We start from the raw sequence: 26,808 nt of genomic DNA on the forward strand, positions 1-26,808 counted from the left end.
GTTGGGCCAAATGAGAGCTTGGCCAAAAAGTCATTTTAAAGGACTACCAGGAGAGCTGGATAACCACCGTGAACTTTGAAAAGTTCTGACATTCCTACAGATCTAGAAAGCTCAAAATGGTGGTGTGCATGGCCAGAAATGACCTAGGAAAGGAGAAGGCACCGGTCACTGACTTCTAGTTGATGTTGAGGCCCTATACAAGCAAGATATGAAAGTTGAGGCTTACTTGTAAACTGTCTGAAACTTGAAGCTGTTCCCTCATGCACAGATCCCCATGGCAAAGCATAGAAGACTTACTGACTCTAGACATTTAAAGAAATCTTTTAGCTGAGTACTAAATTATACTGATTCAGGACAGACTCCCCAGGAGTCAGGCTTAAAAATAAAAAAGTCAGGGTGTTTTTAAGTCCATCAGAAAAATATGTGGCTGCACACTGTAGAAAATACAGAATCTACACAATTAGTCCAGTAAGTCATTAACAAAATGAGCAGCAACAATAAAAAAAAAAAAACAGTAAAAACCAACAAAGGGTACGGAGAGGAGTTCAGATACCAGAGTTGTTACACTATCTTGCATGTCCATTTTCAACAACAGAAAGAGAAGAGAAAAAAAAGAAAGAGAAGAGAAAGAGTTAGGGCTGAACTGTGTACCTCCAAAATTAATATGCTGAAGTACAAGGCCACAGTTTCTTAGAATGTGACTGTATTTGGATATTAGACCTTTAAAGAAGTAATTAACTTAAAATGAGATAATTAGAGTGGATCTTCATCCAACATGATTGGCGTCCTCGTAACAGGATGAAAGTAGTACACATATGTATACACATAGGAAGACCATTTGATGACACAGGAGCAAGCAAGCCGTTTATCAGCCCAGGAGAGAGGCTTCAGAAGAAACCAACCCTGCCAAAACCTTGATCTTGGACTTCTAGCCTCCAGAAATGTGAGGAAATAAATTTCTGGTGTTTAAGTCACCCGGCCTGTGGTACTTTGTTTTGACAGTCCCAGAAAACTAATAAAGAAAGAAACAGAAGAGTGTGACCCATAGTCAGGGAGAAAGAAAGCCAGTAGAACTGTACTTGGAGGAGGCCAGATGTTGAACTTACTTAGTAGACAAAGACTATAAATCAGCTGTTACAAATATTTTCAAAGTATTAAAGGAAATATGTTTAAAGAATAAAGGAAAGTATGACAACTTCATCTCTCCAAGAAGAGAAATTAATAAATATAAATTAAAATATGAAATGGAAATTCTGTGGTTGAAAAGTATGACTGAAATTAAAATTTCACCAGACAGGCTCAGTGATGGATCTGAATTGGCAGAATAATGGATTAACTAACTTGAAGGTAGGTCAATAGAGATTATCCAGTTGGTGAAACAAAAAGAAGAAAAGTGGGGGGAAAAAACAATTTCTGAGGTATGTGGAACAACAACAACATCAAGCATACCAACATATGCATAAAAGGAGTACCAGAAAGTAAAGAGAGTGATAAAGGGGCAGAAAAAATATTTGAAGAAATAATGCCAGAAAAATTCCCAAAATTTATGGAAAACATTCATCTTCACCTCCAAGAAGCTCAATGAATTCTAAGTATGATACACTCAAAAATATTCACACCTAGACAACAATATAAGTGAGCTGTTGAAAGTCAAGTAAAAAGAGAAAATCTTGAAAGCAGAAGTGGAAAATGACTTCTTACATCAGGGATTTTCAATAATATTAACAGCTGACTTGTCAGAAGGAGGCTTGTCAGAACAGTGGAATGGCACTGGTGCTAAAAGAAAAAAATGGGCAACCAAAAATACATATCCTTCCAATTTCACCTTCAAAAATGAAAAAGAAATAAGAACATTCCCAGATAAATAAAAACAGACAATTCATCACCAGTAGACATTCCCTTTAAGAAATAACTGAAAATATTTCTTCAGACTGAAATAAAAAGACACTAGACTAACTCTGATCTATACAAAGAAATAAGAACACAAAGATAAATATATATGTAAATATAAAAAACAGTATAAATATACACTGTAACTTTTCTTATATCTGATTTAAAAGACAATGCATAAAATAATTACAAAACTGTGTTAATGGGTGTAAAATGCTTACAGGTGTAATGTATTCTATGATAACAGCACAGAGGAGGGAGGAGGGAAGGGAGCTATGTTGGAGCAACACTTCTATACACTATTGGAAGTAAGCTGGTATTCATCTAAACTGGATTGTTTTAAGTTAGGATTCATATTGTAATTCCCCAGAGCAATCACTGAGAAAATAACTTTTAAAAATAGTAAAACAGCAACAACAAAGGAATTTAACTGGTCGACTATAAAATATATATATATATATTTAACACAAAAAGGCAGCAGTAGGGAAACAGGAACAAAAAGATAAGACATAACAGAAAACAAAAAGCAAAACGTCAGCTATAAATTGTAGCATATCAGTAATTACATTAAGTATGAATGGAGGTGAGTGGGAAATAGCTCAGTGGTAGAGCACGTGCCTAGCACACTGTGGTCCTAGGTTCAATCCTCCGTAATTCCATTAAAAAAATAATAAATTAATAAATAAATCTTAAAAAGAAAAGTAAGAATGGAGTAAACAATCAAATCAAAAGGCAAAGGTTTTTCAGATAAGAATTTTTAAAACCTAACTTAGATGAAATGGTTCCTAACCCAGAAGAAGGGCAGGAAGGGAGGGAGGGGACGCAGATTACCAAAACTTCAAAAGCATCAAAAAGAATAAAATACCTAGTAATAAATTTAAGAAAAGAAGCACAAGACTTATACACTGAAAATTTAAAATATTACTCAGGAAAATTAAAGTTCTAGATACATAAAGAGATACTCTGTGTCACAGACTGGAATAATGAATATTATTAGAGTAGCAAATTTTCCCAAACTGATCTATAGATTCAATGCAATCTATCAAAATTCCAGCAGACTTTTTTTGCAGAAATGGACAAGGCCGTCATACAATGTTCACGGAAATGCAAATGACCTAGAAGAACCAAGACAATTTTGAAAAAATAAAAGTATGTTTTAGACAAGAATAGAGCAAGAAACGCATAGTAATTTACTGTTTTTTCAAGTTTCAAGTAGACTGCATGATGAGAGTATTGTAGACATTATTGATGGAGTAGAATTATTAAGGAGAAATTAAGCTTTGAGATAGCCATTATAGGAATTGGAAAGAGAAGAGATGACAGGAAGAGATATTTTCGTCTTTTCTCTCCAACATAAATAGTAGGTGATTTACTACATGTTGACTCAGTGGCCAATCTCTTTATTCCAGGTAATGTAATGAATTACATATTGGAAAATAAAGAGTGCCGTGACTTCTCCATTATCGCATTTTCCATTGAAGTTGAGAAAAACAAAACAGTATTTACTCTTTTGTTCAATAATGAGGCATACCATTCAGCTGCAACATCTCTGGCGGTGTTGGACAACAGTCTTTTTATGTCACTTTCTGGCCCCAGTGCTTCCATTAAAGTCTCCAACAAGCCTCAACCTCTCCCGCTTTATCGTCCTAACACAGCGTATGTATGATTTTGTTTTTACTGGAATTGAGCCTTAGTATATACCTCTGTGATCTGGCCATATTCATTTGAAAATAGCTACTGACATAAGCATTTTCTACGTTTATTTCATTATTTATCTTTTATTTCATCTTCTGTAGGCCTACAAGTGGATTACAAATAGTATTATGTTTGGCTTTTGGCATGGCTGTTGTGGCCGGTAGCTTTTGCCTTCAGACAGTGACTGAGAGAACCACTAAGGCAAAGCACATCCAGTTTGTGAGTGGAGTCTATTTACTTACTTACTGGCTCTCTGCTTTGCTGTGGGATCTCATCTACTTCTTTGTTACCTGCTGCTTACTACTGGTGAGTGTTAGCTGAAACTGCATGAAGGCTCATTCTCCTGTGTCACCCACAGGGAATTCCTATTCAACCAACTCTGTCCTAAAATAAAGCTTATTATGCGAGAAAATATATTGTGAAAACCTCATTATGGAAATGTATTCCTTCATGTTCTTTCTTTTGGAGAAAATATTTTACTTTGAAGAGTCTCTCTTGAATTGGTTCCCCGTGTAATTGCTCAGCATTATGCCCAGGCCCAAAACCTACTCTAAAGGAACAAGGGCCATTACTTGTTACTGGGCCCTCACTAACCATATAGATAAGCCACTGCCACTAATTTCCAATGCTGAGCTCTCCGGTAAAACTGGACTGTAGCACGCAATTTAGGATCAAGACTTGAGCGATGCTTCCTGTTACTATTCTCTGCCCCGAATTCACACCCCAAATCCAAGATGGCTAGGTCTGCAAAGCAGAAGTAACCTGGACTCAGGCACCCAACTTCAAATATTGAGGAAATGGAATAAAGAGCAATGCTATAGCGTCTTTTAATGTAATGATCTGGCCCTTAGTGAACTTGGGAGCTTCTTTTATTTTGTGTGATACTGGAGGGTTAGGCAGGTGTGAAACTGTATAGTTACTAAAGGGGGAAACACATGAGCAAAGGAGGTAAGGTTTCTTTGTGTACAGGAGGTACCGGGGGCTTACATATGAATAGGACAATGTCTCGGGCCTCAGATAGTTCACTGTTTAGCAATGGACACAGAAACGAAAACAGATCCTTATAAAATAGGTGCTAATTTCTACTATGAAGAATGAACTACCAGTTCCCAATTCAAACCATACCATGGAATGGTAAAATTAGTTGTTAAAGGAAAAAGGAGAAACTTTTGGCAGTTTGGCTTCTACAGGCATAGGAAGACTGGTGATTATTGTACAGGAGCCTAGGATTGGTTCTGAAGGAAAGGCTGGATCCCACCAGCTACAAGAACTGCTCAGCAGGGACCAGAGGCTGGATCAGTTGGGGCAGGCATGGTGGTGGTGGGCATACTCGTTGTATACAGACGCCCCAACGTCAAGAGAACGAGCAGCTCTTCCTTCACCTTGCCACAGTGCATGACTCTGGCTGGTGTTCTCAGTACCCGTCCCTTCTGCTCCCAGCTCACCAACCAACCAGCATAAAAAGGGAAGAACTCCATCCTTTGTGAGGGCCACAATTCTCATCTTTTGCCACAGAAACTGGGAGCAATGATCTACGCATGATCTCTTTACTATCTGCCCTCTATGTAATGCAGTATTGGAATCACTCAGAAAACCCCTGAATCTTTTCATCTCCATGCCAAGAATCCATTCTTTCTCTGCTTCTTTAAACTTGGCTGGCACACCCAACTATCATTCCCAATTAATAGAATTATAAATAAGACCACCCAATGTTAATACTTATACCAGTATTGCCATTATGGCTCATGAGAAGAGTGACTTGTCATGTGTTTTCTTACGTTATGTCATTCCAAAAGACAACTATATGAAGTGACTTTAATTCATCATATTTACAGGCAAGAAAATTAAGACTCATAGATAAGTTACCTACCCAACTTCACCCAGCTGCTACGATTTCAGAACCCTGACTGGGGTTTCTCCAAAGCGCATTGTCACTTACACACTCAAAGTCATCCAGGATAAGATACTTTAAACTTATTACTGCTCTCATATTTGCAGTTCCTTCTATCTTAGCATCTAACTCTACTTTGTTACCTGTTTCTGTATCATTTTGGTTTGGTACCTCTCTATCTCTGTCTCTCTCATCCACCCAAAATTCCCTGTCATAGTTCTCAGATTGGAGTTCTCCATGGGTTCTTAGCTTTGTTTATCTGACTTCGCTGTCCGCTTGCTGTTTTAAATGAGACACTCCCCCATCCTGCTCTGGTTCTGTGAAATACCACGACTGGACTTGTTCTTGGACACAAGAGGAGGCAAGTTTCTATCACTTAACAATATTAAGTATATATTGTATTCTTTACTCTATTCCATTGATGTGTCTGTAATGTGCCACTCCCAATCTGTTTTCATTATGGTAGTTTTATAATATATTTAATTATTTTTTATGGATTGACCTTCCTCACCTCTTCCATTAATCTTCTTCTACAGAATTTCCTGGCTATCTTGACATGTTTTCTTTGTTGACATGTAATCTTTAGAATCAGCTTATCTAATTTCAAAAAAAACTACTGTTGCTATTTTTATTTACAGTTATTTGGGGAGAATTTACATTTTGATCATGTTGAGTCAGACCCTTCCTAAATACAAGGTATATATGTCTTCATCTATCCAAGTAGAAATTTAAATTTTATTTGAAATAGATTCTAATTTAAGACAATCCTAAGCATTATAAGATTTGGAACAAAGCTGCTCCTAGGTTACCTGCAGTTTCTTCTGACATTATTTATTCTTTTTATTTCCTACTCTTAGTTGGAATGGGGGCGAATCAACTATAATTACAGCTGGTGAATTCTTTCACTTAAGATTGCTGATTCTCTTCATATGCCTGCCTTAAACACTACCTCTTCCAGGAGTATCACAGGGTTGTAATGGGACTATTCTTAGTTACCTCTTCCTTTCATTTATTTAATGGCCCTGCTAAATAATCTTGTAATTTCTTAAAAGGGGCAAACTTGCTGTCTTTGTCTAGTTACCAACTATTACCATATCGATTATTGGAAAATGCTTTTCATAGTTCTAGAGGTTACCTTCTTCCTCATCTAGCCCATTCTAAATTTATGCTTCCCTGTCTGATTCTCAAATGGAATAATAAATAATTGAACAAGGAGGCCCCTGAGTTGCTGAGATACATATAAAGGGAGTGGGGGTGAGAGCAGACCCGGTGGCAGTCTAGACGTGAGCAGTGATGCAAGGGAGTTTATGTAACACTACAGCAGCCACAGAGAAAATCTTTAGAGAAATAGTTTAATTATTTTGACTTTAATCATGGAGGGGGATTTTAAAATAAAAAGTAATGTTGTTCTAAACAGATAAAAAAAAATGAAAAGGGAAGTATAGTCATTCTGTTCACGAAAGTCCTGTATTGAGGAAGAGGTAGTTGACTTCAAGCTCATTTGTAATGGGCAAAATGATTTAAGTAATGAAGAGCGCTGTGCTCCAGGGAAGGCAGTGCTCGCTGTTCTCTGAGTGTTCTGGCTTGACTTCTTGTTACTCCATGTCCTTCACCTCGCTCCTCTGCACTCTGTGTCCCAGGGAGTGTTCGTGTACTGCGGAGTGGATGCTCTTGTTGCAGATTACCACTTTCTGGACACCATGATGATCTTCATGCTGTACGGCTGGTCTGTCGTTCCTCTCATGTATCTCGGAAGCCTCCTGTTTTCTAGCAATGCTGCTGCCTACATCAAGCTCACCCTCTTTAACTACTTTTCAACTGCTTTTAGTATTGTCATTCACATCATAATTAAATACTATGGTAAGGACTTCACACATTTTTTCCTTTTTTCCAGGAAATACATTAAATAAATGGGGATGAAAGAGCTTGAGGATAAAATTATTAATTGTTAAGCACCTACTTTCTGGGAATCTGAAGCCTGTGATTTTTGGAAATCAGCAAGTATTTATTGAGTGGATACATGAGACAGAGAGGTTGAGGGATAGAGGGAAGGAAAGAGGAAATGGGGAAAAGAAAGGAAGAAAGTGAGAAAGAAGCTAAACCCTCTGAAGGAGCTGGACTCAGTATTATCATCCTAGCCTCATGAAAGAAAAAGTTAGAGTAAGAGATTACGACACAAGTGCACCAACATTTATGTCCTATTAAAGATCCCCGTGCCTCGCCCTTGAGACTTGGTCCGTCAGTTTTAAAGTTTTAACAGCACGTTGGAGCAAAGTGGGGAGACTGGGGAGCAGAAGGTGCTATGGTATGACTCCTGCCTAATTTAATGAAGCATATAATCGTGCCTCCTAATGAGTGTTTTTCAGAAGGAAACAGTTAAATATACAACAGATGTAGCCCTCATTAAACCAGTTTCTCTTCCTTTCAGGTCTGGTTTCAGAAGGATTTCATGAGTAGGTTATCCCTATCTTCCTTTTCTGATTATGAAATTTAAAGAAATGCTGACTCTGCTGGTGATGCCACAAATGAGATATGTTCATAGAACATTCCTTTCTTGAATTTCTCTATAAGCATGAATCTTGAACTGCGTTAATCAACTCAGCCCTCCCTGATGTGGCAGAACCCAATCAGAAGAGACTTCCAGACTCATTCCCTGACTTTAGACCTTGGCCTCACACAAAATGAAACATAGCTTTTTCGTTCTTTTTGCATACCTATACAAGGAGTTTGCCATGTGACTAAAACTTGAGCCCCTGCATAGAAGGCTAAAAAGCCAAGTATTCATGCATTCATGTTCATTCCCTGAATTAACTACATGGCAATCACTTTTATACTATCTATGGATTCCATTGGTGGTCTGCACTATCAATTGATCGGTCACCCATTCTATCTCATGTGTATTTCCTTACTAACTTTTTCTCTGCTAGTAACTTTTGGACTCTGGCACCAATATCCACTTATTTCCCATGACTCCAGATAGAACTGAAGATCATTTGTCATAGCAGGTTTTCTATCATCCCTCCCTCACTGAATCCTCCTCCCTATAGGCAGACAGTCTGTAAAGATCTCAGATTCTCCTAACAGAAGGTGAGGGAGGACTAGTAATTTTAATCTTCTGTATTGTATTCATTTCTGAGACTTTACTGCCTGGCCTTCGTGTATTGTCCTAATCCAGAGGAAAGAGCTCTGGGGCACATCAGGGTAGCAAACCTTGATTTCACTTTATCTACAACCCAGATAATAGGAGTTTTCTGAATTCCAGTTTCTAATAATGAAGATTTTTCTCCTGGAGTGTAGTTTTAGGAACTTCTAAACTTGTTAGTTTTCTTCTTGGGTTATAATGTAATTTGTCTGCAACAGATAGTTTAGAAACGTAATTCCTTTTCTGTGGTTGAAAAAAATCTGATTAACATTCCGTCCCTGTTACTTATTGTGGTAATAGTTCCTACCTTGTATCTATTAGTTAAATTGTGCCACCTAGTCCACATTCTAGGATCCCGTTATTCCCATAGGTGTCAGGGAACCAAATTCTATTGCAACATACTCTACCATCATCTTCACCCTACAGAAGACAGTGAACATAGAGCTCTTCAAGAATGCATTTCTTATTTTTACTTCTTGATTCAAGTATAAGTTGCATTAAGAAAAGTACAGAGACCATAAATGTACAGCTTGGTAAATTTTCATAAAGTGAACATGCTAGTGAAACCTTCCTCTCTCCAGCCAGGTCTTCCTATGGGCCTACAACCCACTAAGAGCCAGAGAACAAGGTCCTTTGATTTAGTCTATACATATAATCCTCCCAGGGCAGAAAGTGTAATGGAGAAGGATAGAGTACGGATTCAAAGGGATAAACAAAAGAAATATGACAAAGAAGCTATTGGATTTGGCACTGAGAAATTCAGGGGGAGACTTGCATGTCCAGAGGGATGAAGGACTGAAAATGGTGAACTGCCCTCCCACTTAAAACAACAATATATGTTGTATAAAAAACTGTTCAAACTTTTAAAATTGCATCATTGATCCCATAAGAAATTTCAAAATGCAGAGGCCAACAACAAAGTGAAATTCAGCATCCCATGATTTTCCATTTTGGGGGACAGAGGAGAGTAGAAAAACCAAAGGCCAAGCCAAGGTAGGGATCTTAATAGCAGACGCACCCATAAAGAGGGAGAAGACAGATGCTAGGGAAATACTGTTAACAAAAGTCCTCTCTTGAAATCTGTAATTGACACACCCATGCTACAAGCTATCAAGGTGAGCAAGCTTAGCGAATTAATAACTATTGTTTTCTCAGATGATCAGCATGCTAGATTGGTAATTCTCTGAGAGTGGTTTGATCATCTTAGGGAAGTCTGTTTTTAAGGGAGTTTCATTCCTTTCTTACCTGATGCTAATCTATCATCTTTTTAATCATAGAAAATGACATTCCTCAATTCACAAGAACCTTCCTGGTTAATACATTAATGATGCTTCCTAGTTACAACTTAGCAATGAGTATCAGCAAGTTCTTTGATGACTCTGAGGTGAAAAAAAGGTGTGCCAGGAAACTGAAAAATATCTACCTGGACTGCGATAAAAAACGTGAGTATCTGGGGTTCCCTGGGTCCTTAAAAACAGCCCATCCTTTCTAGAGTTATACATATAAGCTTAGATTGTAGACAGTCAGAGAAACCTGTCGAATGACATTCAGGAGACAGGCTTGCTGTTTTCAGCATTTTTCTGTACCAAAGTCATTTTCATAGACTAGGGAATAAAATGAAACCTCAAAGTAAAATCCAAGGTAAATTTATGAAGACACCACCAGATTTAGAATGAGTTACTACTAGTTATTCACCTTCAATGTGAAAGTAGCTTCCCACACATTATCTTGAATCTTCACAGCACCCTGTAAGTTAGCTACTATTATTCCAATTTTGTAAATGAGGAGACTGAATACTTTACTTAAACTAAAGATTAAATGTAAGTTCCCTGGGTCACTACGTTTTAAGTATTACACAGGTAAAAGAAAAGTAAACTCACAGCCAGATCAAAATCAGAGGAAAATAAAGGCGTTCTATTAAAGTTTCCATATGTTAGGCTGATTTTATATTTCAGGTTGTTTCTAAACATTGAGAAATAATGAGCATATTTACTCTGTGTGTGTGTGCATGTGTGTGTGTTCATGCACAGCTTGTTCTGGAATCGAATAATTTATATGCAGCCACAGAAAGAGAAATGTAATGGTACTTCACTAAACCAGTGCAGGATAAAATATAATTATTAGGGTTAAATGGATTATATTTTCTTACAGTTCCTGAACAACAAAAATTATGTCACATTTTAGTTTGCATCATATTTGGACCATAAGTTCCTCACTCTGCTTTTTAAAAACAACTCTACTGATTTATTATTTACATACTATGATCAGTTTAAATTAATTTATTTTATTTTATTTATTACTTTTACTAAATTTATATAGTTGAGCCATCATTATCACAGGCTAATGTTAGAGTATTTCCATTATCTGAAGAAGATCCATCACGCCTGTTTACAATCCCCATTACAATGCCCAGCCTAGGCATCCACTAACATACTTATTGCCTTAAAATATTTGATATTTATGAATATATCAATAGAATCATTTTGTATCTCCATTCTTTCACTTAAAATAATGTTTTTGAGATTCATCCAGGTTACAGCATATCTCAGTATTCTTTTTTGTTGCTGAATAGTATTCCACTGTACTGATGTACTACTTTCATTTATTTGTCCATCAGTTGATGGACATTTGTTTGGTCAGAAGTTATTAATGGTGTCTTTTGAAGCATAAAAGTTCTAAATATTGAGGAAATTCAGTTTATTAACATTTTCTTGTATAGGTAGTGTTTTCTGTTTTTTGTATTATATTTAAAATCTCCACCTAACCCAGAGTCAAGGCTCCAATGTCTTCTTCAACATGACTAGGTCTATATATAGGTCACAGCATAATTTGTCCCAGCAAAAATTATATCATTTCCCCATCAAATTGTCTTGGTACCTTTTTTAAAAATGGATTGACCATAAGTGTAAGAGTTTATTTTTGGAAGATAAATTCTGCTCCCTTAATCAATATTTCTATCCTATGTCACTATCAAACTGTTTTGGTTACTTTAGCTTTTTAGGAAGTTTTTAAGTTGACAAGATCATCCTTGATCTTCTTCAAACTGTTTTGGCTCTATAGTAGCAATGAACAATCCAAAAAGGAAATAAAGAAAATATATTCATTTACAATAGCATTAAAAAGAGTAAAATACTTAGAACTGAGTTTAAGCAAAAAGATGCAAGACATGTATATTGAAAACTACAAAACATTGCTAAAATAAATTAAGGACAAGTTAAATAAATGGAAAGATATCACACATTCATGGATTTGAAGACTTAATATGGTTAAGATGGTAATACTCCCTCAAGTGATCTAGAGATTCAGTGTAATCTCTATCAAAGTCCACAATGGCCTTCCTTAATAGAAATGGAAAAGCATAATCTATAATTTATTTGAATCACAAGGGTGTTGCAAATACCCAAAATAATATTGAAACAAGGAAAGCAAAATTGGAGGAGTTACAGTTCCTGATTTCAAAACTTACTACAAAGCTACAGTAACAAAAACAGAGCTGTAATGGCATAAGGATAAACATATAGAATAATGGAACAGTCTGAGAGTCCTGAAATAAAACCATACTTTTATGGTCAATTGATTTTCAGTGAGGTTACCAAGATCACACCATGAGAAAAAAAAGACTTTATCCCTTCAACACATGGTGCTGGGAAAACTGAATATTCACATGCAGAAGAATGAAGCTGAAACTTTACTTGACACCATGTACAAAATTTAAGAATAGATCAAAGACCTAAACATGAAAACTAAAAGTATAAAACTCTTGTAAGGAAATATAAGGGTAAATTTTCATGATCTGTGATTTGACAATGACATACTATATATGACACCAAGAGCATACAAAAGAAAAAATAAATATATCTCATCAAAATTTAAAGCTTTTGTGCTTCAAAGAACACTATCAAAAAAGTAAAAGAACAACCTGCGAAATGGGAGAAAACATTTGCAATCCATGTCTCTGGTAAGTCTAGCATCCAGTATGTATACAGAATTCTTACAACTCAAGAGAAAGCCCAATTTTAAAATGAGCAAAGGACATGAATAGATATGTCCCCAAAGAGGCTATACAGATGGCCTTCAAGCACATGAAAAGATGCCAAACACCATTATTCACTGAAGAAATGCAAACTGAAATCACAATGAGATAGGATTGATGTCAACATCATGGTGATGTGAATCATTCCTTTTTTCTCTCCCCTTCAATTTATAATTGGACATCTGTAACCAAAGAAAGCATCTCTGCACAGCATACCAGGACACCCAAGAGACTCATCCATCTGTGCACCCAAAAGTGGATGGATTGAACCATGCAAGAGCCTGTGCAAGGAGGTGGGTGGTCGTGGAGCTGGCAGTGGCCGAGAAGGCATAGCAGGTTCAGCACCAAGGCAGTGTTACCTTTCTGGAAGAGGAGATTGAGCATGGAGGTGATGAGTGGTGGTCTCCCTAAACACATGCTGCAGCTGGAAGTCTCTCTGAGTGACTGAGGGGAGAGAAAGGAAAAGAAGTAGGCAGACAAAGAGGACTGAAAGAAGGCATTTGAACAGTTAGAAGCAAAGTATAACAAAGAAAGGTGTTTGCACTTCAGATGTGGTGGCAGAGGCATTTTTCACCAAACACCATCAGAAAGTACAATAATAAGGTATCACAAAAAGAAAATGACAATTTCCCAGCAACTGAACCTAAAAGACATAGAATATTGTGATCTAAATGATAAAGAATTCAAAATGGCTGTTATGAAGAAATTCCACAGACTACAAGGAAACTTAGAAAGGCATTAAAATGATCTCAGGGATCAAATTAATGAACAGAAGCACTTTACCAAAGCAACTGCAATTCTAAAAACAAAACAAAAACAAAAACAAAAAAACAGAAATGTGGTGCCAAAGAATGAATGAATGAGAGGAAGAATGCACTGGAAATAAAGCAGATCAGATAGAAGAGAGAATTAGTGAACTTGAGGATAGATATACAGAAATGGTTCTGGTGAAGAGGAGACAGAACAAAATTTTTTTACGTGAGGAAATCCTACAAGACTTGTCTGACTATATTGGGGGAGCCAAGGTTAATGGCATAAGGTTAATGGGTATTCCAGAAGGAGAAGAGAGGTAGAAGGGAGAAGAGAGCTTATTTAAACAATATAACAGCTGAGAACTTGCCAAACCCAGAGAAGGAACTGGATATACAAGTCCATGAAGCTAACAGAACACCTTATTATCTCAAACAAAAAGACCTTCTCCAAGACACATTACATTAAAACTGTCAAAGTCAATTATAAATAATTTTAAAGGCAGCCAGTGGGGTGATGGGAACAACAGTAACCTACAAAGATACCCCATTAGGCTGCCTGTAGATTTCTTAGCAAAAACTCTACAGGCCAGAAGAAAGTGGAATAACATAGTTTAAATATTGAGATTTAAAACTACAAATACAAAACTACAATGAGCTATCACCTCACAGGTGTTAGAATGGCTATCATCAAGAGACAAGTGCTGGCAAGAGTGTGGTTAAAAGGGAACCCATATGCATTGTTGGTGGGAATGTAAATCAGTCCAACTATTGTGGAAAACAATATGGAGTTTCCTCAAAAAATTAAAAATAAGATCTACCATACAATCCAGTACTTCTGCATCTGGCTGTATACCCAAAGGAAGTGTGAAACAGGATTTTAACAAGATATATGCACTCCCACATTTATTGCAGCATTACTCACAATAGTGAAGATATGGAAACAACCCAAATGCCCATCAACAGATGAATGGATAAAAAAGATGTGTTACATATACACAATGGAATATTATTCAGCCATGAGAATGGAAGACATCCTGCCATTTGCAGCAACACCTTGAGCACATTATGCTAAGTGAGATAAGTCAGACAAAGACAAGTATTGTATGATATCACTTATATGTGGAATCTAAAAGAGTTACACCTGTAAAAATCATAGAGTAAGATGGTAGTTACCAGGGGTTTGGAGGAGAAAGGATAAGAATGATGGTATTTAAAGGTACAAACTTGTAAAGAGTAGTTAAAAAGCCATAGGACCTCATGCACAGTATAATGAATGGAGACAATAATACTGTACTATAACCATGTAATGTGATAAATATTGCTACATTGGCAATCATATTATAACATATAAATATATCAGGGTAACACTGTACACCTTAAACTTACAGAGTGTTACATGTCAAATTTATTCAGTTAAAGAAAATCACAAGATATCCCTGCACATCCCCTTGGGTGGCTAGAAAAAAAAATGGAAAGTATCAAAGGTTTGGCAAGGAGGTGGATAAACTGCTATACTCAGATATTCCTGGCAGGAATATCAAATGTTGCAGCTCCTGTGGAAAACAGTTGCTTGCTCCTCAAAAGGTTAAACACATAATTACCACTTACCCTAGCAATTCCACTCGAGTATATACCCAAAAGAACTGAAAATAAGTATTTAAACAAGAACTTGTACACAAATGTTCATAGCAGCTTTATTCATATTAGCTTTTTTCCATAAAAAGTGGAAGCAATCCAGATGTCCATCCACTGGTAAATGGACAAAATGTCCAAACAATATAATGTCATTCAACAATAAAGAGAAATTAATTACAAATACATGCTACAACTTGGATGAGTCTTGAAAACATGATGCTAAGTGAAAGATGCCAGACACAAAAGGCCACTTACTATATGATTTCATTCATATAAAATGTCCAAAATAGGCAAATCCATACAGACAAAAAGTAGATTAGTGGTTGTCAGTGGCTAGAGGATTTGGGGTAACCAAGACTGCTTAATAGATATTGGATTTTCCTTTGGGGTGATGAAAATATTATGGATCTAGGTAGTGGTGATGGTTGCACAACATCGTAAGTGTACTCAGTACCAGTGAATTTTATACTTTAAAAAGGTATTTTTATGTTACGTGTATTGTTACAGTAAAACACATAAACTGCATTTCTGTATGTTGGTACAGAAAATATAATTCTTATAAAAAGGGAGCGATTTTAATATCTTCACATCTCAGAAATGTCTCCTATTTGCTTATCCAGGACTTAGCTGTTTGTGTTAATTTTCTCTGTAGTAAAGTCAGGAACTATCAGCTATCACACATTTACATTTAAACTATTGTTCTTTTCTTCTTTGTAAGTATTGCCATTTCTACTCTTCCTATTTAAAACTTTTCATATTTATGGAATAAAATTTTCTCTCATGCTGAAGGACTTTAAGGATATTATGCAGGGCCTACAATAGTAGTTAAGCATGCCATAAATGCCTTCATTTATTTGCTTTATTTAATTACTAAGCATTCTGTTCACAAAGACTCAGCATTTGAAACACTGTGTTTGTAGTAAAACTGCTGTCTATCAAAACTGGTTTTAAAAAAAACAAAAAAACTAGAGGAACCATCATTGCCAGGGAACTTTTATAAAAGTAACCAAAAATATCAGGGAAGATCAAATAAGAGACAAATAAAATATTAAGACAATTACTTATTTTCCATATTCTATACTTCTCTAAATCTAACTTCATTTAATTTTGATCCTTTATTTCTTAATAATTGGTGTCATCTTAGACTCTGTATAACTTTTTAAAGTAAGGCTATCTCTTTTATCATCCTCAGTTATTGAGAATAATATCTATGGTTTTGGAGAACATGGGATTGGAAAGTTTTTGATTTCATTGGCTGCCCTGGGCCTCATTTATCTGCTCCTATTTTTGTGTCTGGAAAGTACATTCTGGAGCCTGAAAAACTTTGTCTATCATAAAATCGTATTTAATGTCTACGAGATATTCAGAAAATGCAAGAAGGTAAGTATCATAAACTTTAGATACAACACAAAGAAAATTCAGTTAGGCCAGAATGCATGAATTTATATATCCCTACGTCTATTAGTTGATAAAGAAAATATCATTCAATTATACTAAGATCTAACTGGGACTAGTTTGAATAACAGGACTTTTATCTTAGTTTGGATTTCAGGTTCTAAACTTTGAATTCTCTGCCAAGAAGAAAGTAATCGATTTATATTAGAAAGTGCTGCTTCCTGCACATAGTCTTCGGGATGTATTTGATTGTAGTTACGGAATTGGCTTCTTAAAACTGTGTAGAATTGTAGAGTTCTATGGTCTCTACCAGTCAGATAATAACCTATTGCTTTACAAAGTTTTCTTATAATTTTTCCTAATCTCAGGGTTTTGCCTAGAATTTTTTATTCTAATGGTCCATTCCTCCAGTAATTGAATTCCCACTGGTATATACTTGAACATCTGTTGAGGCAGCAAACCTCCCATCTATCTCCTAGTAACTTCCCCTCATTCATCCTAATCCTGTTTGTGGGTTCTATTCCACGGTGGCTCTAGATACGGATCATAAATTTCTCTGAGCCTGCATAACTCTAATATATCAGCAGGGACGATATCTTGAGACCATAATAGCCTTTTGTTCTACATGGAATTCTGACTAGCATGAGTCGCATTTAACCAGAGTTTTAGTTCCCTGCTTTATGTTGCTAATTAATGCCTAGAACAACATAACAAAACTCCTATTCTATCTACTTTTATACCAAAACCCATACAGATATTTCTACCACAAACAGAAGATGTCTGCTCCAAGATATGCTCAACCAAAATAAATTTAGGTATATATAGAATAGGAGGGATTTTTCCTGAGTGTCTAGGATTAAACATATGAATGGTACTTTGAGATTTTAGACTTAACTTAGACTGAAACAATAGACCCTGAACCATGTCATACACTTCAGATATGAAAAAAGAAGCATAATGACTCAGACAGAGAAAGACAAATACTGTAAGATATCACTTACATGTGAGATCTAAAAAAATACAACAAACTAGTGAATATAACAGAAAAGAAACAGACTCACAGATGTAGAGAAGGAACTTGTGGTTACCAGTGGGGAGAGGGAGGAGGGAGGGGCAAGATGGAGGTGGAGGATTAAGAGGTACAAACTATCGGGTATAAAATAAGTTACAAGTATATACTGTACAACATGGGGGAAATAGCCAGTATTTTATGATAACTATAAATGGAGTATAACCTTAAAAAATCTGTGAATCACTGTATTGTATACCTGTAACATATAATATTGTACATCAACTATACTTCAATTGAAAAAATATATTGTAAAATAAATATGTAGATAAATTTTTAAAACGAAAAACTGAATTAAGAAAAAGAAGAATTAATATGGAGGGAGATTTTTTGGATAATATTATGAGAATATTCAGCTGGTAAGTTCTTCTCCTATTTGTCACTGCCTCCAGAATGCTGAGAGCAGCACCAAGCAAGTGACCAAGGCCTCAAAATTTTATACAGTAATCTAATGAGTGACCCTGCTTAGCCTTGATATCCTTAAACCAGAGTGAACTGAATGTCCTATTTTCAAGCCAAAAGTTCATTCTTAGTTTTCTTAACATTCCAAAATGAGAAAAAGTCACTATTATTAATGAGAAGTAAAAGATAGTTCATGAACCATAAAAAGAGAAAGATATTAGATATAGATTCTATACTGACAGATTTTTCTTTCAACACTTTGAATATATCACACCACTGCCTTTCAGACGGCACTGTTTTTATGGAATGGCGTACCGACTTATGAGAGGTCAGCTATTAATCCTTTGTTGTCCCCTTGTATCTAATAAGTCATTTTTCTCTAGCCACTATCAAAATTGTCTTTTTGTCACTAACTTTGAATAGTTTGACTATAATGAGGCTAAGTGTGGATCTCTGTGTTAAAACTACTTAGGGGTCGTTTAAATTCTTGGATGTATAGATTCATATTTTTCATTCAGCTAAGAAATTGGGGTTTGAGGTTTGCAAACACCAACTACTTTATATATAAAGGAGATCTACAACAAACTTCCTCTGTACAGCACAGACAACTATATTCAATATCTTGTAGTAACCTATAATGAAAAAGAATATGAAAATGAATATATGTATGTGTATGTATTATTGAAACGTTAAGCTGTACACCAGAAACTGACACATTGTAAAATGACTATGCTTCAATTTTTTAAAGGCTTTAAAAAAAAAACTAAATAGCCTTATTTCAATTAAAGAAATTTCCTGCATAGTTTAGTACTTCCAAAAAAGAAAACTCTAAGCCCAGAAATTTCACTAGTGAGTTGTAGTGAAAATTTAAAGGGGAAATAGCATCAGTTCTACACAGTTTCTTCCAAGAAGCTGAAGAGGTGGAAGCATTTCTCAATTCATTTTTGAAGTGATCATTAATCTTATGCCAAAGAAAGTGTAAGAAACCAATATCTCTCATAAACACAGACACATAAATCTCCAACAAAATATTTACAAATAGAATACAGGAATATACGGAAGGAATAATGCATCATGAACAAATGGCATTTATTCCATGAATGTAAAGCTAGTTTAATATTTCAAAATAAATCAGTGTTATAATATTAATACTCAAGAATAAAATCACATTTATATCAATTATTGCAGAAAAAGTATTTGACATTTAATATTTATGATTTTTTAAAAAAATTATCTACAAACTAAGGAAACAGGAACTATCTTAACCTGATAAGTGGCATCTACTTACACATGAAGCATACACCGAACATAATGGTGAAAGACTAAATGTTTTCTTATAAGATTGAAAATTGGACAAGGATACTCACTCTTACCATTTCTATTCAATCAATTTTAAGATTGATTAAAAAAAAACTTAAAGCAATCCTCTTCTCACTCTTTTGATTAGCATATTTACTGAGCTGAATATATTCTCCTGCTCCATTCCTCCTTAACCACTACCACCAAATGAGTAATTGAAGCAAAAAATAACCAATTCAAAACAACAAAATTTTGCTCCAACAGTACAAATTACTATTCACAAAACATGCCATGTGGTTTCATTCCTACACATCTTTCACTAAGCTCCCACTGCTGATGGCAGCCTTTCTTCCATCACCACCTTCCTTTCATTCTCTCAATATCTTTGTTTATTCCTCAAACTTAGTTCAGACTTTGCTTTTAAGGGTTCTTCCCTCAAAAAAAGTGGAGTTCATTCTTTTCTTCTCTTGGATCTCAGGTCTCTTGAATCTCAGGTCTCTTGAACATATTTTAATTGTAACAAATCACACTATATAATAATTAATAGTATCAAGGCGGCTTTTGTTCTCCACGAAGTGCCCATGTTACTGGCAAGGATATACTGCTTATTCATAGCTGTAGAAAACTTGTTCATGACTATAGTTTCCAAAACTGAGCAATTTAGGAACAAATTTGCACATATGATTTCAGGAAATTGGTAGGAAAGCTCTAAGAACATTTCCTGACATCTTTGAGATTATTCCATCAGGTCAGCTTTCAAAAAGCCACGCAGTTTAAAGCAAGACACCTAAAGTCTATTCACTTCTGTGATCCTTGTCTTGAAAATATAGGCTACAGCGTCCATCCAAGTAAACAAGGAATATGAGGATAAAGACGTAGAAGATGAAAGGCAGAGAGTCCTGACACTGTTAACTAATTTGAAGCGTGCCCCGCTACTACTTAACGATCTTACAAAGGTAAAATCATTCAATGTCCAACCTTGCCCTAAGATTTAGCCCACCTTCCCTGCCAAGACCGTATTGGTAGTATTACTAATTCATTGGAGTTTTATGGGATCGATGTAAATATTCTGGTAAAAGAGACGGCTGAAGGGGAGAAGAGTCCTGTGAAACTGCCCACAGGTAGCAGTCCACAGGGGTCTGAGGTTATGGTTGTGGCTGACTGTAATCAGTGCTTTACTACAATGTGGTTCCTTTTTAATTTTCTCAGATTTACTATAAGTGTCCAGTTGTAAAGGCTGTAAGAAATATCTCCCTTTTAGTCCAAAAGTATGAGTGCTTTGGATTACTTGGATTAAATGGAGCTGGAAAAACCACTACATTCAAAATATTGACTGGAGAGGAGACCACAACCTCTGGAGTTGTGTTAATTGACGGCATTAGCATCACTGAAAATATCAGAAAGGTATTTCTGGACCTAATCACTGAGTCGGTGCCCTAAGGGAGGAGGTGACAGACAAGTGGGTGGGGGGCATGGAAGGAAAGCTGGAAGCATTGACATATATACATTCTTTACTCAAAAATAACAGACTCCAGGGACAGCGATAGTCATGATAACATCCTGAATTTGGGAAAAGGCAAATATTCTTTCTGGCTGAAACAAAATTTGAGTATCTATACATGGATCAAACTAGTAACAGGAAGAGCAGCTATCTCACTTAATCTGCCATGATGTAATTGGAGCTTCTTATAAAACAATGGTTAGAAGCAGTAGTTGTGAAAGACGTTGAGAAAGTAGAGTTGTCAGGGTTTAGGCTCCATTTGGATGTGGGCTATAAGGGAAAGAAAAGAACCTGAGATACTGTCCTGCAATCTATCTTGAGCCAGTGAATGAAAGAAAGTTCCATTCACCCAGAGAGTAAATACAGGACATGAGTATATTCAGAAGAGGATACGCTGAATGTTAGATGTCTGCGACACATTTAAATGGGAGAATATCCAATAGACAGTTGGAACCTATGATAGTGAATTGATACAGAGATATACATTTCATGGGATTCATCAAAGTGTAAATGAAATTTAAACTACGGAACTAGATGAGATAATCTACAGGGAGTGTGTATAATAATGAGAAGAAAGATACGGGCTGAATCCTGAGGATTATCAACATTTCTAAGATATGGAGACAGAGAGAATACCTGGAGACGTTGGGGAGGATTAGTGAGTTAGAGGAAAATCTGGGTAAAGTTTTATCACAAAATCCATCTGAAGAAAAAACTGGAAAAAGAAAATGAAATACAGATGTCAGGCAAGACAGGTGTCCTCTGGACATCACTGAAACAGGAATGCAGTGGGATGACAATGAGGATGGGGAAATGAGTGGGGACCAAACTCAAAAGAAAGGGAGATGTCAAACAAAAGGGGAAGAAGAATGACACTCAGAGTTTAAGGAGATGACAAGGACAGAATTGTAATTTTTAGCAACTAGAATATATTTACACAAACAGGAAAAAAAGCAGTAAAAAGTTTAAAAAGAAAATTGGTAATACATAGGAATGGGAGCTCTCTGAGGAAAGAAAGTATTCATTCATATGGGCCATAAATCAAAACAATATGAAAATGTATATAAGTACCAAGTCTCATTTTCTTTCCTACCCACCTTTGCCTCATCCCATCCCAAGCCTGTTATCATCCTACAGTTTTTTTTACATGTATATCATCAATTATAAAGATCTGTTTTCCATTTTATTACACAAAATGTAGTATACTATGTACAATCTTTTGGACCTCGGCAAATTGCTTTCCATATGTGGATATATAAATTTACACTACACGAGCAATTTTTGAGAGTGGCTATTTCCCTACACTGACCATAGCAAAACATATGATCAGTCTTTTGGGCTTTAGCCAGTCTGGCAGTGTAACCAAGCTAGCAGGATTGGTTTCCCGCTGCCCAACGGAAAGACCAAATACTGAAGCAACGGTCTTCTATAGAGAGAAAAGACTTTATTTATTGCAGGGCAGCCAAGCAAGGAGATAGAAGGCAAAGCTCAGATCTGTCTTCCCAATCAGCTTTGAGTGGGAGTCGGAAACAGGAGGGTGTCTGGGCTAAGAAATGATTGATAGAAGGGTAAGGGGGGAAGTTTCATGAGTCCTCTGCACAGGCACAACTGTCTTCATGCCTTTTCATGGGTTGCATGTGCAAATTGGGAGGGGGTGGTTTCCTTCTGTTGCATGTGGTGGATTTTCAGCCTCCAAAGTTCACTGATCAGTCATTCTTGTCCCTCAGTGATCCTATGCGATGTTGAGTCGAAGGAAACAGTCAGGAAATTGTTTCCTTACAGGTGATTTCCTTGGTATTCTGCAAAGCAAGCTCTGTAATCTTAGTTAATCATTTCTTGCTAGTGGATGTGGGGCATGTTTGGTGGGCTGTCAGCAAGCTGTTGTTTTTCGAGTAGCTCAGAAGTCCCAGCCAATCATTTCCCACTTCAACACAGTGGAACACAGTTTCAGTAGATTTTTTTTAAAATAGCATTTCCGTATAGTTTTAAATAATTTCTTATTATGAGTGAGGCTGCATAACTTTTAAAAATAAAAACTGTGAATATTTAAAGTGCACAACATGATGATTTATATACATATACTTATTACTTATAGTCAAGCACATCAGCATATCCTCACAGTTACCTTTTGTGTGTGTGATTAGAAGACCTGAAGTTTACCCTCCTAGCACACTCCCAGTATTCAGCAGAGTATTATTAACTACAGTCAGCATACTGTTGTATCTCCAGACTTATTCATCCTACATAACCTGAGCTTTGTACCCTTTGACCAACATCCCCCTTCCTGTCTCCCAGCTCCTAGTAACCATCGTTCAAGTCTCTTCTTCTAAGTATTTAACTTTTCTAGTTTCTACATAAAAATGTGGGTTTTTTTTTTCTTTCTGTATCTGGCTTTTTTCATTTAGCATAATGTCTCTCAAATTTAAAATAATTCGTAGTGGCAGAAAGTGCATCAGTCATTGCTTGAAGAGTAGGAGGTGAGGAGTGGGAGGCAGGTATTACAAAGGGACACAAAAACTGTTGGGGCTGTGGGATAACAGACTATCTGGATTGTGATGATGGTTTCACAGTTTCACAGTGACAGTATTTACCAAAGTTATCAGCTTGCACAATTTAAATACATACGGTCTATCGTATGTCAATTATACCTTAACAAAGCTGTTCACAAGATACGGTGGTGAATGGTGGAAAAATAAAAACTTTTTCAGAGGAAAAAAAATGAGATTTATTACTTCCAGCACACTCTTGCTAAAGGAAATACTAAAGGATTTACACTTCAAGAGTAAGAAAGTTGATCCATGACAAAAGCCTTGCAATGAAATAAGGAATGAAAATGAAAAGACAGTGGTAAATATATGTGTCAATGTATTTTGATTTCTAAAGGTAATAATATTAATGAAAATTATAAACTAGGATTGAAATACATGACAATACAAGTTCCAAAGGTAGTTAATGAAGTTATAAAGTATTCTTATTTATACAGTCTAGAGGTAAAATAGGGTGATTCATTTTTTATTTTGATATGGTTAACTTGACTATTTTACATTTCAGAGTAACCACTAAAAGAAACAGTATATATAAATTTCAAAAGTAAAGCAAAAGATGGAGTGATTAAAAAAAAATGCTCAATCAATCCAAAATAAGGCAAGAAAAAAGAGTAACCAAGATATAGGACAAATATAATATATGAATCAAGTTGACAGATTTAAATTCACATATATGAGTGATAAATTGCAGTATAAGTGAACTCAACATTACAGTTAAAGAACAAAGATTTAAGTTAGGGTGAAAATAAAGCAAAGAGAGAAACAAAAGACTAAACTATATCCTCTTTACAAGGGGCATATTTTAAAACATATGAGAAGTCTGAAAGTAAATGAAGGGAAAAAAACACTATGAATATACTAATCAAAAAAGCAGCGGTAGCTATAATATGAGACAAAACATTAAGGCAACAACTATTACTAGAGTTAGAAGAGTGTGATTGCATAATTTTCATCAGGAAGACATAGTTTAAAACATTAAAATGTCAAGATTACAGGCTCAACATTTATAAAGTATAAAAAAGGGGGAATTCAAGGAGAAACAGATACATGATTGTAGTGGCTAATTTTAACATCTTTTTCACTGTGATAGAACAAAGACATTGAAAACTCATTAATGAGATGTAGAATATTTGAACAGAACAATTAACGGGCTTAAAGAAGTATACAAATATTGTACCCAACAAATGAAGAATGATACTATTCTTTCATACAAGGAATATTTTTTTAGAAGAACTGATCATATGTTGGATTAAAGCAGGCTCAATAAATTTCAAAGATATAAAAAGATATATAAATTTTTATATATTAAAGATATCATTAGAACAACATAAGCCTTTGTAAATCTGAAAAAAGGGAATCAGCCATAACAGAAAACAAGGTGGAATTCTAGCCTAAACACATCAAAAATGACAAAAGTGGCACGAATACTAAAAGGTAACATTTATCATGGAGACGGAGAAGTTACGAGTATTTTTTGCACCAAATGACACAAAAGCAACCTCCCTAAGGCATAAATTATGGGAAATATGAGAATAAAAACATAATAAATGAAATCTTTAATCCTCTTATTTTAGTACAAGACAGATGATGTCAACAGAAAATATGGATAAAGAATATGTAAGCAACACAGTCAATATGGTAAACATGATTGTTATATATCAAATTCTACATCTCTCAAAAATAATTCAATAATGGGTATGACCATTTTTATTCCATACATCAAAAAACAATCTTTCAAAATATAAAAATATGTATATTATGATTATAATTGAATACAATAAAAAAATAACAAAATCAGAATATGAAAAGTTCCTCTCATTTTGAAATTTAAAAATTCATCTTTAGATGACTCTTGCTTTCAATAAAATATTACAAAGTTTCTAGAAAATAATGAAAGCATTACATGAGATTATGATATACAACCAACCACTACTCAGAGAATAACGTATGACCTTATATATGCTCATTTCAATTTAAAAAAAAATAAAAATAAACAAGTTACAACCACATGGTTCAGAAAACAATGAATGGAAGAAAGCATATAAAAGTATAACTGTAGACAATAATACATAAATATGTAAAAATATAATAAAGTCAACTAACCAAAAAATAAGTCAAAACAACTAGAACTTTTTAAAAATAGAGAAATAGCTAAACCTATTAAAACCGGAAGGGAACACAAATACATTGACTAGAAATCATAAGAAACAGAAAGTACTTGATTCAATTCCATGTAAATAAAATGTGAATCTTTAATAAAAGTAATTTTCTAGCTACATACAAATTATTAAAACTTATCTCAGAAGAAATAGAAAATAGTAAACTGAGATAATCATAATTTCTGTAGAAACATAGAGGAAGTTACCAAATATTTACTCTTCAGTGAAGTAAAATAAAATAAGATAAAATAAAATTAAGCATTAGTTACAGACGGGTTTCATAGGGACTATTCTATCAGCATTTTAAAGAGCAAATAAAAAGAATAGTCTTTTAATGTTCAGATCATAGGAAAATGATGGAAAACTGTCATAGAAAAATCAGGAAAAAATATAAAATAAGAATAAATATATTTTAAAACAAAAAATTTGTCTTTCTCTGTCTAACTTATTTCACTTAGCATAATATCCTCTAGGTCCATCTACGTTTGTCACAAATAGCAAGATTCCATTCTTTTTTATGGGTGAGTAACATTCTATTGCATAGATATATCACATCTTTTTTTAACATTTTTTATTGAGTTATATCATTTTACAATGTTGTGTCAAATTCCAGTGAAGAGCACAATTTTTCAGTTATACATGAACATATATGTATTCATTGTCACATTTTTTCTCTGTGAGCTACCATAAAATCTTGTATATATTTCCCTGTGCTACACATTATAATCTTGTTTATCTATTCTACATTTTGAAATCCCAGTCTGTCCGTCCCACCCCCTGCCCCCTTGGCAACCACAAGTTTGTATTCTATGTCTATGAGTCTGTTTCTGATCTGTATTTATGTTTTGTTTTGTTTTGTTTTGTTTTAGATTCCACATATGGGTGATCTCATATGGTATTTTTCCTTCTCTTTCTGGCTTACTTCACTTAGAATGACATTCTCCAGGAACATCCATGTTGCTGCAAATGACGTTATGTTGTCGTTTTTGTGGCTGAATAATATTCCATTGTATAAATATACCACCTCTTCTTTATCCAGTCATCTGTTGATGGACATTTAGGCTGTTTCCATGTCTTCGATATTGTAAATAGTGCTGCTATGAACATTGGGGTGCAGGTGTCACTTTGAAGTAGGGTTCCTTCTGGATATATGCCCAGGAGTGGGATTCCTGGGTCATATAGTAAGTCTATTCCTCGTCTTTTGAGGAATCTCCATACTGTTTTCCACAGTGGCTGCACCAAACTGCATTCCCACCAGCAGCGCAGGAGGGTTCCCTTTTCTCCACAGCCTCTCCAGCATTTGTCATTTGTGGATTTTTGAATGATGGCCATTCTGACTGGTGTGAGGTTATACCTCACTGTAGTTTTGATTTGCATTTCTCTGATAATTAGTGATACT

General features: G+C 35.3%; 1 protein-coding gene and 1 long non-coding RNA gene across 6 annotated transcripts in view; one reads left to right on the forward strand and one right to left on the reverse strand.

The window, feature by feature from the left end:
* The window catches only part of LOC107033294 (phospholipid-transporting ATPase ABCA3-like), a 118,564-nt gene that overhangs the window by 78,280 nt on the left and 13,476 nt on the right, over positions 1-26,808 (forward strand). For all 4 annotated transcript variants that reach the window (XM_072942773.1, XM_072942776.1, XM_072942774.1 and 1 more), the window contains 7 exons: positions 3,300-3,546; positions 3,687-3,891; positions 7,117-7,336; positions 9,896-10,060; positions 16,231-16,418; positions 20,034-20,159; positions 20,413-20,607. In XM_072942773.1, coding sequence (XP_072798874.1) covers positions 3,300-3,546; positions 3,687-3,891; positions 7,117-7,336; positions 9,896-10,060; positions 16,231-16,418; positions 20,034-20,159; positions 20,413-20,607 — 1,346 coding nt within the window. The remainder of the gene's footprint in view (positions 1-3,299; positions 3,547-3,686; positions 3,892-7,116; positions 7,337-9,895; positions 10,061-16,230; positions 16,419-20,033; positions 20,160-20,412; positions 20,608-26,808) is intronic.
* LOC107033293 (uncharacterized) overlaps positions 1-26,808 on the reverse strand; it is a 108,082-nt gene that overhangs the window by 64,705 nt on the left and 16,569 nt on the right. The gene's annotated exons all lie outside the window — the stretch shown is intronic.

The sequence above is a fragment of the Vicugna pacos genome, chromosome 18 (assembly GCF_048564905.1).
Source record: "Vicugna pacos chromosome 18, VicPac4, whole genome shotgun sequence".
In the NCBI taxonomy this organism is placed as follows: Eukaryota; Metazoa; Chordata; class Mammalia; order Artiodactyla; family Camelidae; genus Vicugna; species Vicugna pacos.